This window comes from Paramisgurnus dabryanus, chromosome 13 (assembly GCF_030506205.2).
Source record: "Paramisgurnus dabryanus chromosome 13, PD_genome_1.1, whole genome shotgun sequence".
NCBI classification, from domain to species: domain Eukaryota; kingdom Metazoa; phylum Chordata; class Actinopteri; order Cypriniformes; family Cobitidae; genus Paramisgurnus; species Paramisgurnus dabryanus.
In genome coordinates, this window is record NC_133349.1 from 2,955,160 (window position 1) to 2,972,973 (window position 17,814).

Below are 17,814 nucleotides of genomic sequence, written 5' to 3' on the forward strand. Positions count from 1 at the left end.
TTTTGTCATATTCATGGCAATAAAGCACACTTAAATTGAAAAAAAATAATAATTGTAAGAGAAAGAGAGAGATTAGAGGAGAGGGAGAGAGAAAAGAAAGTCAGGGTAAAGAAACAGACAGAGATTAGGAGAGAGAGAGAGTTTAGAGAAAAAATAGAGAGAGTGAAGAGAGTAAGGGGGAGGTGTAGAAACAGGACGAGATAAGAGAGAGAGAGGGAGAGAGAGAGAGAGGGCGCTGTGTCTAAGAAACACTCAGACAGAACATATGAGCAGTCGCGGCTCGTCTCGCGCCAGAGATGCTGATATCTGCACCGGAGCAAGAGCTCTTTAAACACAGAGTCACATTACAGCTGGAGAGAAAACATCTCGCTCAGAGCCACAGCTGAACATAAGACAAGATAGAGAAAGAGAGAGAGAAAGAAAGAGAGAGAGTGTTTGAAAGAAAAATTGAAAGAAAACTACACCGAAAAAGAAAGATCATTATAGACGTGTTGTGGCAGTTTCACATTCCCACAGATGAGATGGATTCACTCTTAACATCGCTGGTGTGCAGAGACGCCACACATCTGGACGTCTGATGATCATGGAGAGCATGTTTATTGGTAAGTCAAAGCTTTAATCGTTATTATCTTCTGTCCTGGAGCTCCAAAAGGAAAGATGGAGATCTACTCGCTCCTTAAAACAGTGCTGGGTGCTTGAAGTTTCACGCTTGGTTTGCACTTTGAAACTCTGGGGATTTGGGTTCACAGAGGTTTCTCCTCCAAACACATCAGGAGGAGAGATGACAGAACAGACACCTGATTTTCTGCAGCTGGGGACAAAACAGAAATGTGGCTTGCGGGGAAAGAGCTTGAAATCTTGTGCTACAGCTGAAAGGGATTAGAGGGTTTTAGGAAACATGTTGTGCGGTGTCTCAGCGTGTTATCTGAAAATGAAGCTTCCCGCTGAACGGCTCATTTGCGGAGGAACGGGAAATATGTCTCTCGTGATGGGAAGCTGGTCTAGACATTTAGTCTGATGTGTTACCTGCAGTCTGGTAAAGTTATTGTTATATTCTTTAGATGCTTAATGAAGTGTTTTACAGTTCAGAAAAGTTTATAGTTTTCAATGAAGTACATTAGTCACAGTGATGTCTTATCTTGTTTTATCGTACCTTTGATGTAAAACTTAATTCTTCCATGTTTACACTGGCAGCATCTGATAATTTCTAAATTGTCAGATATTTCTTTTTTGATGTTCTGCAGAGCTGCTCTGTTATATTTCATTTCTTAGTAACTTTTGAGTGTTGCATCAGAGGCAGCTTGTGAGGTCTGTGTGTGGTTATGTTTAGATTTGAGCCATGCAGTGCTGTATGATATAAAACCTAGACATCATAGGTGCGCTTTGGTTTCTGGTTTCAGTTCATGTAAAGGTATTTGGATGACTGCAGGCAGTACATTCAAGATTTTGGGACCGAGCCACTTTGTCATGTACAGTAAACTACACTGCAAACATTTACCATGTTTATACACTATACCTTTAGGGTGAGAATTATAATTTATTTATGGCTGAGCAGTCACATGTAAATGCAGATTTAGGGTCAGATTTACTAAACGGGTAGCCTGGGAAAACCCAGACAACTTCCGGCAAATCTAGATTTGCTCTGAAAGTAATCTGGCAAAGAGGCCATTCAAGGCCATTTCTAATGCAGAGAAATCGCGGCACCAATCAGAAACGTTGGGGCGGGCTTTACACGATGACGACAGCCCAGCGACAGTGAAGCAGATTTTGTAAATTACAAAGATGGATGCCGCCGTGGAACATCACTCGTTTGAATCAGCTATCGCATCTGTTTTAAGCGATTTAAACTTTTCCTTTTCGTTAAAACCCGAGCAAAGAACGACACTCGAAGCCTTCATATCTAAAAAAAGATATTATCGCTCTCTCACCGACTGGATCCGGCAAAAGTCTTATATAGCTCTGCATACGTCATCTTCTTCATCGCTGTGATTGGTTTTAGGTCTATCCAATTGGACACAGAGGCATTTGAGAGACGTCCGTTGGTGACGCCCCTTTGGAAAAGATTTTTCTATAAAGCTTTGCCAGACCATAACTCAATTACTAACTCAATTTTAACCAGGCTACTAAAAGGGGGCAAATTAGCTCGGGAACGGCAATGGTTGTGAAAATATCTGCGGGTTATTTACTAAAAAGCTGCAAATTAAATAACACCAGCACAACAGCTGATTTCTATTATGGCCAACGCAATCTACTGAGAGCAGCGCAAATTAGTTCAGGGTCGAAAATAAGCAGAGCTGATGCTCCTGCAGGTGCGAGTGATCCACCAACGCCTGATGAGCTTGAGATCAGCACCACGGACATCACAGCTGAAAACTGGGGTGTGTAAAATCCCAGCTAAAGAAGCCATAGTGCACTGCTAAGAACCAGAGGACAAAAAATAAAGGTTAACAAGAAGTTTTGAAATCTCTGGTATTGTGTGACTTTCTTTTTGTGACTTCCTCTAGCAAATAAAAAATAACATGGCTTGGCAAACAATATTTTTGAATAATATGTTCCTCTGGCATTCCCAATAAATGTTAAAACAATCCTCTGCCTTGTAGCACACGCTCTCTGATGCCTTTCCTATTAGCAATAATTGCAGCCATTTCAAACTCAAAATGAATTTAGACATGCTTTTTGGCGTTAAATAATGGCACAATCAGGGCTTAAAAACGAAAAAAATTATCAATCGTTTCACTCCGAGCAGAATCGATATTTTAACGTTTCCGTTTTTGCGTTCCTCATTGAACATTTACGTTCCGAAAACGGTTTACTTAGAAAAAATACCGGTTAATAACGTTATTTTAATTCAGGCTATACTTTAACAAATGCATGCATCCAGACTAATTTTCACACAAAAATAATAACATAACACATGATATAACTAAACTTCAACATTTCATTAATTGTTAAAACCACAAAAGAAATACCTGCATTCATTTTAAGTATAAACAGCTGAAAAACGACCCGTTTTCAACCATGTCTTTTTCTGGTTGAACCCGCAGCATACTCTGCTGGATGTTTATGTTAAATGTGCCTCTGTAAGTTACCTCAGTGATTCCCGGCTACTGTACTTCTCCCCCACATCCTTCAATATTGCAGACAGACTTGTTAAGACAGCTTGTCGTAAGAAAAATAATAACGAAAAGGAATTTCTTGGTGGCGACCCATCTAAAAAGTTATTGACAGTGGTATAAGTCCCCTGGCTTTTTTGAGTTACAGTTTGCATCTTCATATTTCCAAGCAAGTTTTAACTTAAACATACCTCTGAACATTTGATGGGTAGCTTTGTGGTTATTTAAGACAAATGCTATCGGGCCGGAGACTCGATGACTGCTGCGCGGGCATTTCACTCACGCTATGTGTCAAAGTCACTCACGCTTGATGCGTCAAAGTCACATGTTGTACTGTTCAAATCATGATTGGTCACTGATAAGTACAATATTAAAGAAAACGATAAAATAACGTTATTAACCGGTTAATGGTAATTTTAAATAAACGTTTCTGTTCAGAACGATTAAAATTGATTTTGTTTTCGTTTTCGTTTTTGTTCCTGTTAAAATTTCGTTCGTTTCCGGTTTTCGTTTTCGTTCCTTGAACCGGTTCAGAGCCCTGGGCACAATACCAGTAATATCACACGCACAAACATTAGTAAATCGCGTTGCGTGAATCATTTAAATAATCTCTTCCAATAAATTTTGCGTCTGAAAGGTAAACTCCTAGAAATGCATATGCAATAAGGTCAGTCGCAAAAATAACTAGACCACACCTTTTCAGCGTTAATCATCCACTGCGTGTTTTTTTTTTTAGGGGGGCACAGTGTCAACAGCTCACAGAAATTTGTGCATACACAGACATCAAACGAAATATTATAGAGCTTTCAGTCTTTTCCATGGCACTTACATTTCTAACAATCTGAAAACCCCCGCTTTCATGTAAAAACCTCCAAAATAAGATTGATGACTAACTTTAATATCAAATATTCAATCGGAATGATGACACATTTGCATCATATTTACATCTGAAACGGCATGTTTTATTTATTTAAGTCTTAATGACTTGTTTAATTGTGTCATTAATGGATTTTGCACAACAACTACATTATCATATAAAATTAATGTAATTTTAAATCCATAAAGTATATAAACAACGAAAATGACATAAGCTATAGCCACGTGATTGAGTTTAATGTTCAATAATGATTTAAAAAAATATGTTTAGATAAAATTATTAGAGGAACGGATTAAATTTTTGCATTAAATTTTACCTCATGTAAGCATGTGAGATTCCGCGCCCGCGTGAACTCTGGCGAACTTTGGCGTTGTGCCAAGAAGATGAATCTCTACTAATATAACGTTGAGACGGTCACATTTAAAACCAGACATGTTCTACACAGAGAAGGTTAACTGCACATTACCGTACTGGGGTTTGGAAATGTTGTGAGCGTTTCTAACACGTTTTAATTCCTCAGATAGCCAAATGCAGCAGCAAGCCAGCAACAGCAGAGAGCTCGTGAGCGCGGCCAGACGCTGATGACGTCTGCGACTGCGCTCTGACTGCACCGCCAGCTGCCGCCAGAATAAAAGTAATGTAACATGATCAGAACACTATCAAAACGGCGAAAATATACGAAAAGTGACAAGGATGCAGCACAGAATGTATAATATTGTGCATATTAAACAGATTAAAAGTCAAATAACAGATTAATGGACGCTTATTTGATTTTGAGGTTGGATTCAAAATCCATTGGCTCAAAAAAACCAAGGGGGCAGGTGCCCCCTCAGTTTGAATGGGCATGACGCCTCTGGTGTTACATCTTGTTTTTATGACAGTAAAGTAAAGTGTGGTTAACCCCAAATCTTTTATTTAGTCTGTGTTTCCTGACCAGTGTGAGTTATAATAAAGGACCTTTGCTTTTACTATGTGAATAATCGTAATAATAAACCACATGGCTCTTAAAGCGATATTCTGCTTTAAAAGAATTATATGCCTATCATCATCATCTGTAAAATAATGTTGACTTTTTTTCTCAGATTGTCAAAACAAACAAACATCAGGTTCTCAATAGGGATGCACTGATGTGTCAGCCTATAATCAGTATTGATTGTTTAAAAACAGCCGATGATCAGCAGATTATATCTTGGCAGTTAAAGGGGCTAAAATCGCAATAGAACTAAGAATTTTTTTTTACGACATAATAAATGAAACAAGGAGTAAAAAGCAAAACTATCACTATCTATCGGTATCAGTAGATGTTATTCTAAGTATCATCAAATATCAGTATAGGCATCGAAATTTGGTATTGGTAGTATTCATTTATAGTTCAATATAAGTCAATGGGGCAAGGCGTTCTAGAGAATTTGAAACTTGTGTTTTTGTTAGGTCACCTTAAAGGCAGGGTATCTGATTTTGAAAATATTAAACCTTGATGACGTATGCGGTCGAGCAACGCGAATCTGAATCCATCTAAATAGAAACATATTGCATGCCTACCTTTCCAAAAGAAACACTGCAACGACCCTTTCAGACCCTTTACAGGGTGCATGCAAAACACGTTCACAAAAGAGGAGCAAAAATTGCATGCGTCCAATTATTGCATTTGGTCCGAGTTCAATGATTTGTTGAACACTTTTTGGTCCCACGCCTTTCACAGATAACATAGATTTATAGAAATACATTTAAACATTTTAACATAGTGATTGCTATCAGGATGTGAGGAGACTTATAACCAGCAAAACTAAAAATGTTTTTGGATCAAATCAGATACAAAATTTTGAGCTTTGATTTAGTCTAAAACAGGGGTGTCAAACATGCGGCCCGCAAAGGTGTCCAATCCGGCCCGCATGATGATTTATACAGTTTTATTAAATATTAAATAAATGTTTTAAAAACCCTTTTAGGCGGGTGTCTAGTTCGTTTTTAATATGAGAGACTTAGCAACAAAGCAGCAAAATGCGGAACAGAGTAAACACGGTGCCCCAAAATCTTGCCGTTTTATTGTTACCGCTCCGCTAAAGATCCACTGATTCCGGTGATCCACTTCGTGTTTTCCCGCCCGCTCCGCAGCATCTCTGTGTCCACTCTCTGCCTGGAGAGCGAAGACGACAGTTTCCGAAGTTCGTTGCATTAACAGGTAGATTCATTACATTATATCAGTTGTTAAACCGCAGAATTAGTAATTTGTAAGTTTGTTTATGTATTTCTTCCGGTAATGATTTGCTGTCAGTGTTCTAAAAGTGCTAACAACTTAACAAGCTTACAAAACCAAAATATCCACATTCTTATTTACGTTACAATGCTTGTCTAATCGATTTAATGTTTCCGATCAGATCTAAGTTAATATAAACACTTAATTTGCTGTTGTTGGCACACTTTGTAGACAAAAAAAAACACCAATGCCTTCACAAAATAACGACAGAGAACGGAAAGAGAGGCTTTTAGCAGCAGTTCAACATTGCAAACATGGATTCAAAGCTCCATCAAGCCAGCAGGTAAATCATATTGAATATTTAGCAGAGTGTCACACTTTAATTCTTATTATATTTTCCATTATAATCACTTGTCTAAGTTGATGCTAGTAATATTAACACATAATATTTATAATACTTGATAAAAACCATAAGTACCACCCCCCTTAGTGCCATTTTTGGTTTGGGCCACTGCCCCATCTAGCATTTTCATTTTCTAAATGACTGTTCTCATTACAAATATATTCCAAAGAAAAGTGAATGGTTTATAAATAATTTTGGCATTAAGGCAAAAGAAGTTAAATTAAAGCTTTTCAACCTATAAGGCCAGTGGGTTTTGTTCAGATGTAAATTTGTGTGTATAATATACAGTATGAATGTGACCTTATGAAATGTAGTTTTCACAGAGCTGTGTGTTTGTCTGGTTTTCTTGCTAAACAAACTAATTAATTGGTTTGTTTAGTTAATTTAACACAATTCAGCACACTAAGGTTTAAAAAAAAATATCCGGCCCGCACTTCATGGCGTTATTTATCATCCGGCCCTCAGCCTAAAATGAGTTTGACACCTCTGGTCTAAAACATAATTTTAGCAGCTGGATTATTTGGGACAAGTGCAAACTTTTGCTTACGCATTAGGCGTAAATCCCATGGATGGATATTACTTTACTTCAACATTATGCGAGTTGAAGAAATGCAAAGCCAATGGTATTAAGGTATTTTATGATGTTTACATGATGTTAACTGTGTGTATTTTAACATTTACTCCAGTACAGTATCTTACCTTATAGCTTTCTTTGAATATGTGTTTTTATAAACACGTTTGAGTCAAATTCAACACGATCCCTTCATACATTTTCAGTACAAGCGATTTGTTTGGAGTCTAAATGAAAGTTCATGGCTCTCTGTACAGTGAGTGTAAATGTGTGACAGGGTTATAAAAACACAATCAGGGAAAGCAGACTGAATCAAGTCTGGAAAATTCAGATGGACAGGCAAACAGAGCGGACGTCCATTAATTATTTACGTGCCGCCTTGTCCAGCAGACATGATTTTTTCTCTCCGTCAGCACAGCTCCGAGCAGCGAGAGATGTTTTAAGATGATGGGCACATCTGAAGCGAGTGATGGAGATGATGCTACAGGCAGAATTCCTGCACACACACTTTTCTTCATTCAGCTGTGACAGCTGTGTTTTAGTGAGGTTTTTACTGTGGGTGAGAATCACAGCTGGTGGGTAAAAGAGAGGTCAAAGTTCATTCGGGGATATAGGACCACACTGAAATCTTCTAAAAAGATGTTTTAGTGTCCAATGAATATTTAATCTAAATCACATCTACAAATGTTTTTCGCAAACCATTGATTTTTAGGTGAACTAGGGGAAAAGTGCTGATTATGACTGCTCATGCTTGCTTGTTGAGCATTTTGTTAAAATAGAAAATTCAATAAATATATGTGACCCTGTCTGTGTAAGATTTACTGTTTATGCATAAAATCATCTTACATTATGTAAAGAACATTCTGTGGAAACATAACCTTGATATCTTTTAATATTGACTGAGTAAGATCATGTCGAAGATTGAAATCAACGTGAAATAAACAGCTGAAAAAAACTTTGAAGCTCATTATATTGATTTTGACACTTTAGCATTGTTTTACAGGCAGGGTCTCTTATAAAACATATTACTAAATGGCATCTTTAAAGTAATTATTCTAAAGTTGTTGTTTTTCTAATGTTGTTTATCCAGCTGGTGTGATTTTTAGTGGATATATGAAGTCAGTTCCTCTCATGTTTACTCCGGTGTTTTAACAAAGTGCCAACAGTAAACATTTGACAATCAAAACCTTTTCCAATATTTTTAGTCTTTGTCCATATGCTTTAACAACAAACCTGCTGGAATCTAAAAAAATATAGCCTATATTTTAAAATGTTTTGCATTTGTTTAAATTAAGACTGTCAAAATTAACACATAAATAATGCATTTATGTAAAATCATTTTAACAACACTAATTTCGTTAACGTGCGATAATTCAACGCAAAGTTTTTGTTTGACCCTTGGCCTATAGCCCATTGTAAGATAAATTGAGCCTTAGGGCCGATCACACCAAACATTTTTATTGCAGTTGCAGGCACCTTTTTTGAATTTCGATTTTCTATGGGCAGTGAACGTTATGAACACCATTTATGCGCGCCAAACACCAGCTGCGTCGTAGGTTGCTTAGCAATATAAAAAGACTCGCCGCACTGCTCTTTATAAAAGTGACCAAGAATGCGTTTAAAACGCGTTTGGTGTGATTGACCCTTTAGACTGTAAATACTGTGTTTTCTGAGAGGTGTACCATCCTAAATGCTTAACTAATACACAAAGGATGCATGTCCATCCACTTGTGCATCTGAGATTTTGGTTTCGGTTTTAAAACATTGCAAGAATTAGAAAATAAAGTGCAGGACTTGCTTGATGTAAAAATAGTTATTAAGAGAGATAAACTTTGGCACGTAATTGATGTTTAAAGAGTTATTAAGAGCGACAAGACTCGAAAAAGATTTTTCTTGTGCTGACTGACGCATCTGACTGACACATCTGAAGCATTCACAGGCAGGCGACCCCGATATATACACATATACATAGAATTATAGTTTTTAAAATAACTGTTTTGACAAGAATTCACACAGATATAATCATTTATGTCTTAAGTGAATGTTTAATTAACTGTTGGGAAAGATATGTGTAACATTATATTAGATCTGCATTACAGTAGATCTTAAAGCTGTCTGTGTCTCAATGTTAATCAAACCATAAAAGAAAGAAAAAAAAACTTATGATATTGTTTTGACTTTGTGTGTGCAAACTCTATAAGCTTTACCAGTGATCTTGTTTTTGAACCTTAAAAAATCTTTAACTCGACTCGAAAGCATCCATATTTGTCCACGCCCATCTTGATTAGAGTATTAAAAACTTGAAAAGTGTTAAATGAAGGTAAATATAGAGCAGATAAAAATGTGCAAGTAAACTCATGATAATCATGCAATTAATCTAGATTAAACATTTTATTGATTTACAGCCATAGTTTAAATGCACCCTATAGCAATAGACTCCAGGCCGGATCCGCACTGGTGTTAAAACGGAGCTGCTGACATCATGGTGAATTCCCCCGGAGTTTTCTGGCATGGTTTAACAAAGAACCTTTACTAGTTCTTATCAGTTATTGGGCCATTGTGGCCTAATGGTTAGATAGTCTGGCTTGTAACAGTTGCTGGTTCGAGTCTCACGACTGACAGGTTGCATATGAGGTGCCCTTGAGCAAGGCACCTGTTCCCCATATCTCCCCAGATGCTGTAGGTATAGCTGCCCGCTGCTCCAGGTGTGCGTGTGTTCATGACTCACTGAATGGGTTAAATTCAGAGGTCACATTCCAAGTGGATTACCACGTTGGTCATATGTCACTTTCACTTAAAGTATTAGGGGCCAATCACACCAAACGCATTTTAAACGCTTGGAAACGCACTGCTCTTATTTGGTCACTTTAAAAAAGAGCAATATTTAATATTGCTTTGCAACCACCAAGGCTGCCCTGTCAATCAATTATTGAAGCGTGGGCGCGCTTTTGCTGTTTTTTGCCGTCATACTAGCAGAAACTTTAAAAAGAGGATGCTTTAAAAAAAGGCACCTGCAATAAACGCGTTTGGTGTGATCGGCCTCTTAGAAGACTGTTTGCTTAATATCTGCTAATATTTTATTGTGATGATTCCTCAACAAACATTCAATTGAATATAAGTATCTTTGCAACTACATGTCAACTTATTCAACTAACCCTTAACCCTTCCTTAACAGTCTACTAATGCTTTAATGAGAGTTAGTTGACATACAAATTAATGATCGATTGACACATAAAAGAAAATAAATTTCGAATAAAAGGGTCTGTGGATAACCAAAAATGGTTCTTCTTTGGCATTGCTTTAAGGATCCTTTTTAGCACCTTAATTTTTAAGAGTGTAATGCAGTAACATCTTGACTTTTAAGTTTAAGTGTGGTATGTTAATCCTAACAGGGCTGTCTGTGATCAAAGTAATTTTAGATGGGTCTTTAGATGTGTTTAACATTGTCTTCAGCACTCGAGAAAGAGAGCTGGTCTCAGTAAACGGCAGAGAGGTGAAAATACAGCTAACCAAAAATAAAACAATGACCGACTGCAGGACATTTTCCACATTATAGTTTTTTTGAAACCTTATACAGAACCTTTAAAGTTATAACCTCGTGCCTTCTCGTGTAACAGGCTCAGTGTCAAAAAGCCTTAAAATAATCGAAATGTTCCCATCAACCTAACAAGTCCTGTTCCCTTAAACCCAAACCTCATGTGCCCAGTGCTGATGTTTTGGCTGTTTGGTTGAAATGTTCTTTGTCTAGATTTTTCAGTTTTGTTTTATGCTCACACATAATAATTAAATGTCGTAACTAGGCTTTTCAAAGCTCGAGGAGACAAAACGCAGATGCTTTGTTCTGTGGACCGCCCCTGGTTAACGCCGGGAGATTGGTGAATGCTCGGCTGCAGTTTTTTGCTGTCACTCAGCGTGCATGTTTAATTTTTGTCCAATGTCTGGACCCGTGACAGCATTCTTTAATAGTGATGTCATCTGACGTGTCACAGTCAGTTGTGGACGTGAAGGTCTAAGTTGACATGCTTTTGTCAAACACGGACGTGCTTCCACTTGCAGAAAGGCATGCGGCATGAATTCAGAGAGCTAGGGTGTGTTTTTTATTTCTCATCTCAAAGGACCGGAATGACTAGAATTAATATCGTTCATAATCCGTTTCAAGCTGGTGCACAGACATAAAAAATAACAAAGATGTCTTTAATATCTCAACAGTTTGTTTTAGGCAGAAATAAGATCAAATAGAGACGTTTCTTCTCATCTGCCTCTCAGATGTTCTTTAGGGATAAAGACATGCCTTTTCCTCACGAGTTTGCCAAAATCTGTCTCTCTGTCTGCCTTTTAGCAGAAACATGTTAGATAAAGATGATTCTTAACAAAGAGACACAAATGAGAAGTTGATCACGTCTCACAAGTCCTGAAAGCGAAATCTCTGAGCAGTCCATGTATATTCCTGTGGAATCAGATTCTTTGCATTTCTTACGTAACTTTCTTCTCTGCTTTTGTGTCCGTTTGGAAGCTGTTTCTTCTTCTTATACAGTTAATGGATGTGCTTTTCAAACAATCCCACTGTAATAAAACAAACCATTTACTTTTGTTTTCCATTGCTTGTTTTTATCTGTCCTGCTCGGCCTGCAGTTATTTGTGTCACTATCACGGTTAATCCTGTCTCTTCATCCAGTATAGTGCAGAAGTATTTATATTACTGGGGATGTACGGTGTTTGGTTAAAAGTGAGTGACAGGCCAGATAGTTTTGAGGAATATCGTATGAAAGTCATTATGTCAAGCTTGCAGCTTGTGGTGAATCATTTTGGCTTGGGAATGAAATTGTTCCAGATGATTATTTTTGGTTGAAATGATTTCATGACTAACGTGCGTACCTTCATTTCAACAGGTCAGAGATGTTTTTGGATGTGTAACAGCACTGGTGTGTTTTGCACATTACACATTTTGTTATTGGCAACATTGTAACAGAGTTATATTGATTCATGTTGTTTCAGGAATAATAATATACGTACCTGAATTACATTTATTTTTTTATTAATCACAGTTTTTTGCTCAAAAAGAACAAATTAAAAGTAAAGCATTGCACTTTTTTTCTGTAATGCTGCTTTGAATCGATGCTCATGACATTGGAATTTTAATTGAATTGAATAACCGATTGTTCCCGAGCAACAGATTTCCTGTATAGCTGCGACAGGTTTATGCATCTGGTATTACTCAGCGTTCTCTTTCTTCTCATATAAAATTACTCTCATCAATATTTCATGACCTGTTATTTATTAATTTGGTAAGTACAGACGTAAGCAAGCAGGTTAATGTACAAAAAACTTTTAAGGTTGAAAACGTTCAGACCTGCTCTCCCTGTCAGTGCCTAACCAGACCCAGATGAAATCTGTTGAATATTTTCACATCTTCTGGGCTGATTTTATGAGAAAATCTGTTTACGTTCATGCCAGATGCTTTTATCCAAAGCAAGCTGTAATGATGGATGCACATATCCCACACGGCAAAATATATATTGTATCTTTATATTCATGTCGCATAAAAAAACTATGTATGTTACAAACTTGCATACATAACAAGTTTGAAAAGGTTAAAATCTACAACCTGATCAACTCTATGCGAAGGAGATGTGTTGCACTGAGTAATACCAGATACTGACTAGTTTTCAAACCCCCCAATACAATAAAACTGCACATTTTAGAATGGCCTTTTATTGTGGCCAGCCTAAGGCACACCTGTGCAATAATCATGCTGTCTAATTTACATCTTGACAAAGGCAGAGGAGAAGTGCTCACTAACACAGATTTAAACACATTTGTGAACAATATTTGAGAGAAATAGGCCTTTTGTGTACATTAGAAAAAGTATTAGGCCTAGTCCACACGGACACGGGTATTTTTAAACCTGAGTTTTTCCTCCTGCGGTTTATAAAAAAAATCGCATCCACACATGCTTGGTTGAAAAGAAATCTACGCCTCCATAGAAGTGCAAAAACATGCTATCACACGCTGTCAAGAGCATGCCACACCAGCAGGCGGTGATATAACCCTAATCGTAAAGCCACGTTGGCCAATCAGAAGCCTTAATCAAAAGCAAAAACCCCGGTTTTACTGTCTACACAACAACACACTGCAACCAGCGTTTCTGAAAATCCTCACCCTGGCAGGGGTTTTCAAAAATGTTCGGTTTCAGTGACCTGATTTCCATGTGGACGAACAGCCGAACCGCATTAAAAAGTCACGGTTATAAAAATACTCGTGTCCTTGTGAACAAGGCCTTCAATTTTAGAGTTCAGCTCATAAAAAATGGGGGCAAAAACAAAAGTGTTGCATTTATAATTTTGTTCAGTGTATGTTGATACTACATAGTCACCTAAAGGATTATTAGAAACACCTGTTCAATTTCTCATTAATGCAATTATCTAATCAACCAATCACATGGCAGTTGCTTCAATGCATTTAGGGGTGTGGTCCTGGTCAAGACAAACTCCTGAAATCCAAACTGAATGTCAGAATGGGAAAGAAAGGTGATTTAAGCAATTTTGAGCATGGCATGGTTGTTGGTGCCAGACGGGCCGGTCTGAGTATTTCACAATCTGCTCAGTTACTGGGATTTTCACACACAACCATTTCTAGGGTTTACAAAGAATGGTGTGAAAAGGGAAAAAAATCCAGTATGCGGCAGTCCTGTGGGCGAAAATGCCTTGTTGATGCTAGAGGTCAGAGGAGAATGGGCCGACTGATTCAAGCTGATAGAAGAGCAACTTTGACTGAAATAACCACTCGTTACAACCGAGGTATGCAGCAAAGCATTTGTGAAGCCACAACACACACAACCTTGAGGCGGATGGGCTTCAACAGCAAAAGACCCCATCGGGTACCACTCATCTCCACTACAAATAGGAAAAATAGGCTACAATTTGCACAAGCTCACCAAAATTGGACAGTTAAAGTCTGGAAAAATGTTGCCTGGTCTGATGAGTCTCGATTTCTGTTGAGACATTCAGATGGTAGAGTCAGAATTTGGCTTAAACAGAATAAAAACATGGTTCCATCATGCTTTGTTACCACTGTGCAGGCTGCTGGTGTAATGGTGTGAGGGATGTTTTCTTGGCACACTTTAGGCCCCTTAGTGCCAATTGGGCATCGTTTAAATGCCACAGCCTACCTGAGCATTGTTTCTGACCATGTCCCATCCTCTGATGGCTACTTACAGCAGGATAATGCACCCTGTCACAAAGCTTGAATCATTTCAAATTGGTTTCTTGATCATGACAATGAGTTCCCTGTACTAAAATGCCCCCACAGTCACCAGATCTCAACCAAATAGAGCATCTTTTGGATGTGGTTGAAAGGGAGCTTTGTGCCCTGGATGTGCATCACACAAATCTCCATCAACTGCAAGATGCTATCCTATCAATATGGGCCAACATTTCTAAAGAATGCTTTCAGCACCTTGTTGAATCAATGCCACGTAGAATTAAGGCAGTTCTGAAGGCGAAAGGGGGTCAAACACAGTATTAGTATGGTGTTCCTAATAATCCTTTAGGTGAGTGTATTTTCAAATTCAAAAATGTATGAAATTAAGCTTTACTTTCTACAAAATATATTTAGCATTCAAAACCTATGACCCCGGTGTTGCTAGCACTATGCTTCCAGTAAAGGTACAGGTGAATACATTTTGAGTATATTGCATTCTCAGCTGAAAGCTTGATCAAATGAACCAGAAGATATTTCATTAATAAACATGCTGTTCTGGGTGTGTATAGTTGGAATGCAGTGTGTTCAAGTTCCATGTGTGACGTTCCTTCATTTTCTTCATCTTCAGGTAACGCCTGCCAGAGCGGTCTGGTGCCAGCGCTGCTACGAGCTCCTCTGCCCACCGTGACATCTTCTCTGGGCATGAAACAATTCCTTTCCTTCCCGCTGGACAACGGTTCAACGCTGGGTCTGATGACTGGCTTCAGCTCTGTGAGTCTCACACGTACAGTATACAGACACTGTGACTGAGGTGATAATGAGCTTCTGCTGCTGGTTACACACACTGTCTAAGATGGTTTAAAGAGGATGTCTTTTGTGATCATTATCATCTGGTTGGTTGTTCTGGGACTCTTCAGAGTGAAAGGATTTGGATGACCATCTTGTTATGGAAGCAGCTGTTGTCATAGTCAGATTAGGTGATGAACTCTGTGTGAAACAGCTGTTTATATTAACTTCACATTAAGTAAGGGTGAAACAGAGTCGCAGTGACTCATTTGATGGAGATTTAGCAAATCTAACCTCATATTAAAAATATTACACAGGCGATTTCTTTAATTTATCATTTGTTTCTTTTAGACAGGCTAAGATTATATAGCACATCTGTCTGTCAGGTCGAGTGATCCGAGCTTTGCTTTGAACATGAATTGTATTGCGTCATACTCTTACTCAACAGTTGTCTCATTTCCTTTTGTTTTTGGTTTGAGGTGTTCCTGTAGCTCAACTGGTTGAGCATTGCATTAGCAGTGCAAAAGGTAATTGGTTCTATCCCCAGGGAACAGATATGTATACCTTTAATGCACTGTTAAACTCACTTTAAATAAAAGTGTCTGCCAAATGCATAAATGAAGAAGTTTTTGAAACATATGAGTCAAAGTAAATAGTTAAAGGAAGTGTAACTAAGACAATTAAATCCGTGTTAAGTTATGAAAGAGCAACCTGTAAGATATTCATTTTTGTATGACACTTTTATGCATCGCTCATCTGCATTCACTGCTTGTGCTGTCAACAGATGGAAAGCTTTTAGATTATTTCTGCATGTCTATAAAAGACACAGACACAGTGTGAAGACACGGTGATGCTGGAATGACAACAGAACTGGCTGAACATTCAAACATGCTGTGTGTGGACCAGAAAGGCAAAGTCTGCATTACAAAAGAGTTTAGAGACACACAAACAAACAACACACACACACACACACACACACACACACACACACACACACACACACACACACACACACACACACACACACACACACACACACACGCACGTTCTGGTTTCCATGTTTTTTGGGGACATTCCATAGACGTAATGCATTTTATTCTGTACAAACTGTATATTCTATTCCCCTTACCTGCCCCATTCCCTAACCCCAACCATCACAGGAAACTGTCTGATACCTTAGATTTTCAAGAAACATCATTCTGTTTGATTTATTAGCTTGGTCCCCCCAACGTGATAATTACCCGGCCGCACACACGCAAACACACACACACACACACACAAACACACACAAACACACACACACAGATGTGATGGCAGTGATGGTTGCCAGACTGACATTGGCTCTGGACATCTAATCTGTATTTAACAGACTTTTCATTTAATAATAAGTTATGCATTGGGAATCCTCTGGAGCCAGATATATGATACTAGATTAACTCTCTCTCTCTCTCTCTTTCTCTCTCTCTCATTCTCACTCACTCGCTTACTTGCTCACTCTCCCTAACTCTACCTCCCTCACTCACACATGCACACTCACTCACTCACTCACTTGCTTTTCACTCACTCATTCATTGTTGCTCGCTCGCTCGCTCACTTACTCATTCTCACTTGCTCACTAACTCACTCATTCACTCGCTCACTCACTTGCTCGCTCACTCAAATAACAGTAAACTCATTCGTTCACTCACTCGCTTGCTAACTCACTTATTCTCACTCACTAGCATGCTCACTCACTCACTCACTCACTCATTCTCACTCACCCGCTGGCTTACTCACTCACTCACTTATTCACTCGCTCACTCACTGACTCACTCACTTGCTCACTCATACTCACTCACTCTTTTTTTACTTATTTTCACTCATTCTCACTCACTCGCTTGTTCACTCACTCACTCACTTATTCTCACTCATTCACTCACTTATTCACCCACTCACTTACTCATTCACTCACTCACTCTAATCCATCTCTTCACTTACTCTCATCCATCCATTCACTCACTCACTCACTCACTCACTCACTCACTCACTCACTCACTCACTCACTCACTCACTCACTTACTTACTTAATCTCATCCATTCATTCACTCACTCACTCACTCACTCACTCACTCACTCACTCACTCACTCACTCAATCACTCATTCACTCACTCATTCACTCACTAAATCACTCACAAACTTACCCACCCACTCACTCACTCACTCACTCATTCTCATCCATTCACTCATTCACTCACTTGCTTGCTCACTCATTCACTCTCATCCATTGACTCACTCACTCACTTACCCACTCACTCACTCTCATCCATCCACTCACTCACTCACTCACTCACTCTCATCCATCCATTCACTCCCTCCCTCATTCACTCACTCACTCACTCACTCACTCACTCACTCACTCACTCACTCGGTTGCTCACTCACTCACTCATTCTCATCTATTAACTCACTCTCTTGCTTGCTCACTCACTCACTCACTCACTCACTCACTCACTCACTCTCATCCATCCATTCACTCCCTCCCTCCCTCACTCACTCAATCACTCATTCTCATCTATTCAATCACTCATTCCCTCACTCGCTTGCTTGTTCACTCGCTCACTCACTCACTCTCATCCATTGACTCACTCACTCACTCACTTACCCACTCACTCACTCTCATCCATCCAC

The 17,814-nt window shown here is 38.7% G+C and overlaps 1 protein-coding gene across 4 annotated transcripts in view; it reads left to right on the forward strand.

Annotated features, from left to right (window-relative positions):
- Positions 1–218: 218 nt before the first annotated feature.
- Positions 219–17,814, forward strand: part of znf385d (zinc finger protein 385D) — an 83,006-nt gene continuing 65,410 nt past the window's right edge. For 2 of the 4 annotated variants that reach the window (XM_065298929.2, XM_065298930.1), the window contains exons 1-2: positions 223–602; positions 14,990–15,132. In XM_065298929.2, coding sequence (XP_065155001.1) covers positions 578–602; positions 14,990–15,132 — 168 coding nt within the window. In that variant the 5' untranslated portion in view covers positions 223–577. Of the gene's footprint in view, positions 603–14,989; positions 15,173–17,814 lie in introns of all 4 variants that reach the window. The other 2 variants (XM_065298931.2, XM_065298932.2) reach the window with 2 other exon arrangements.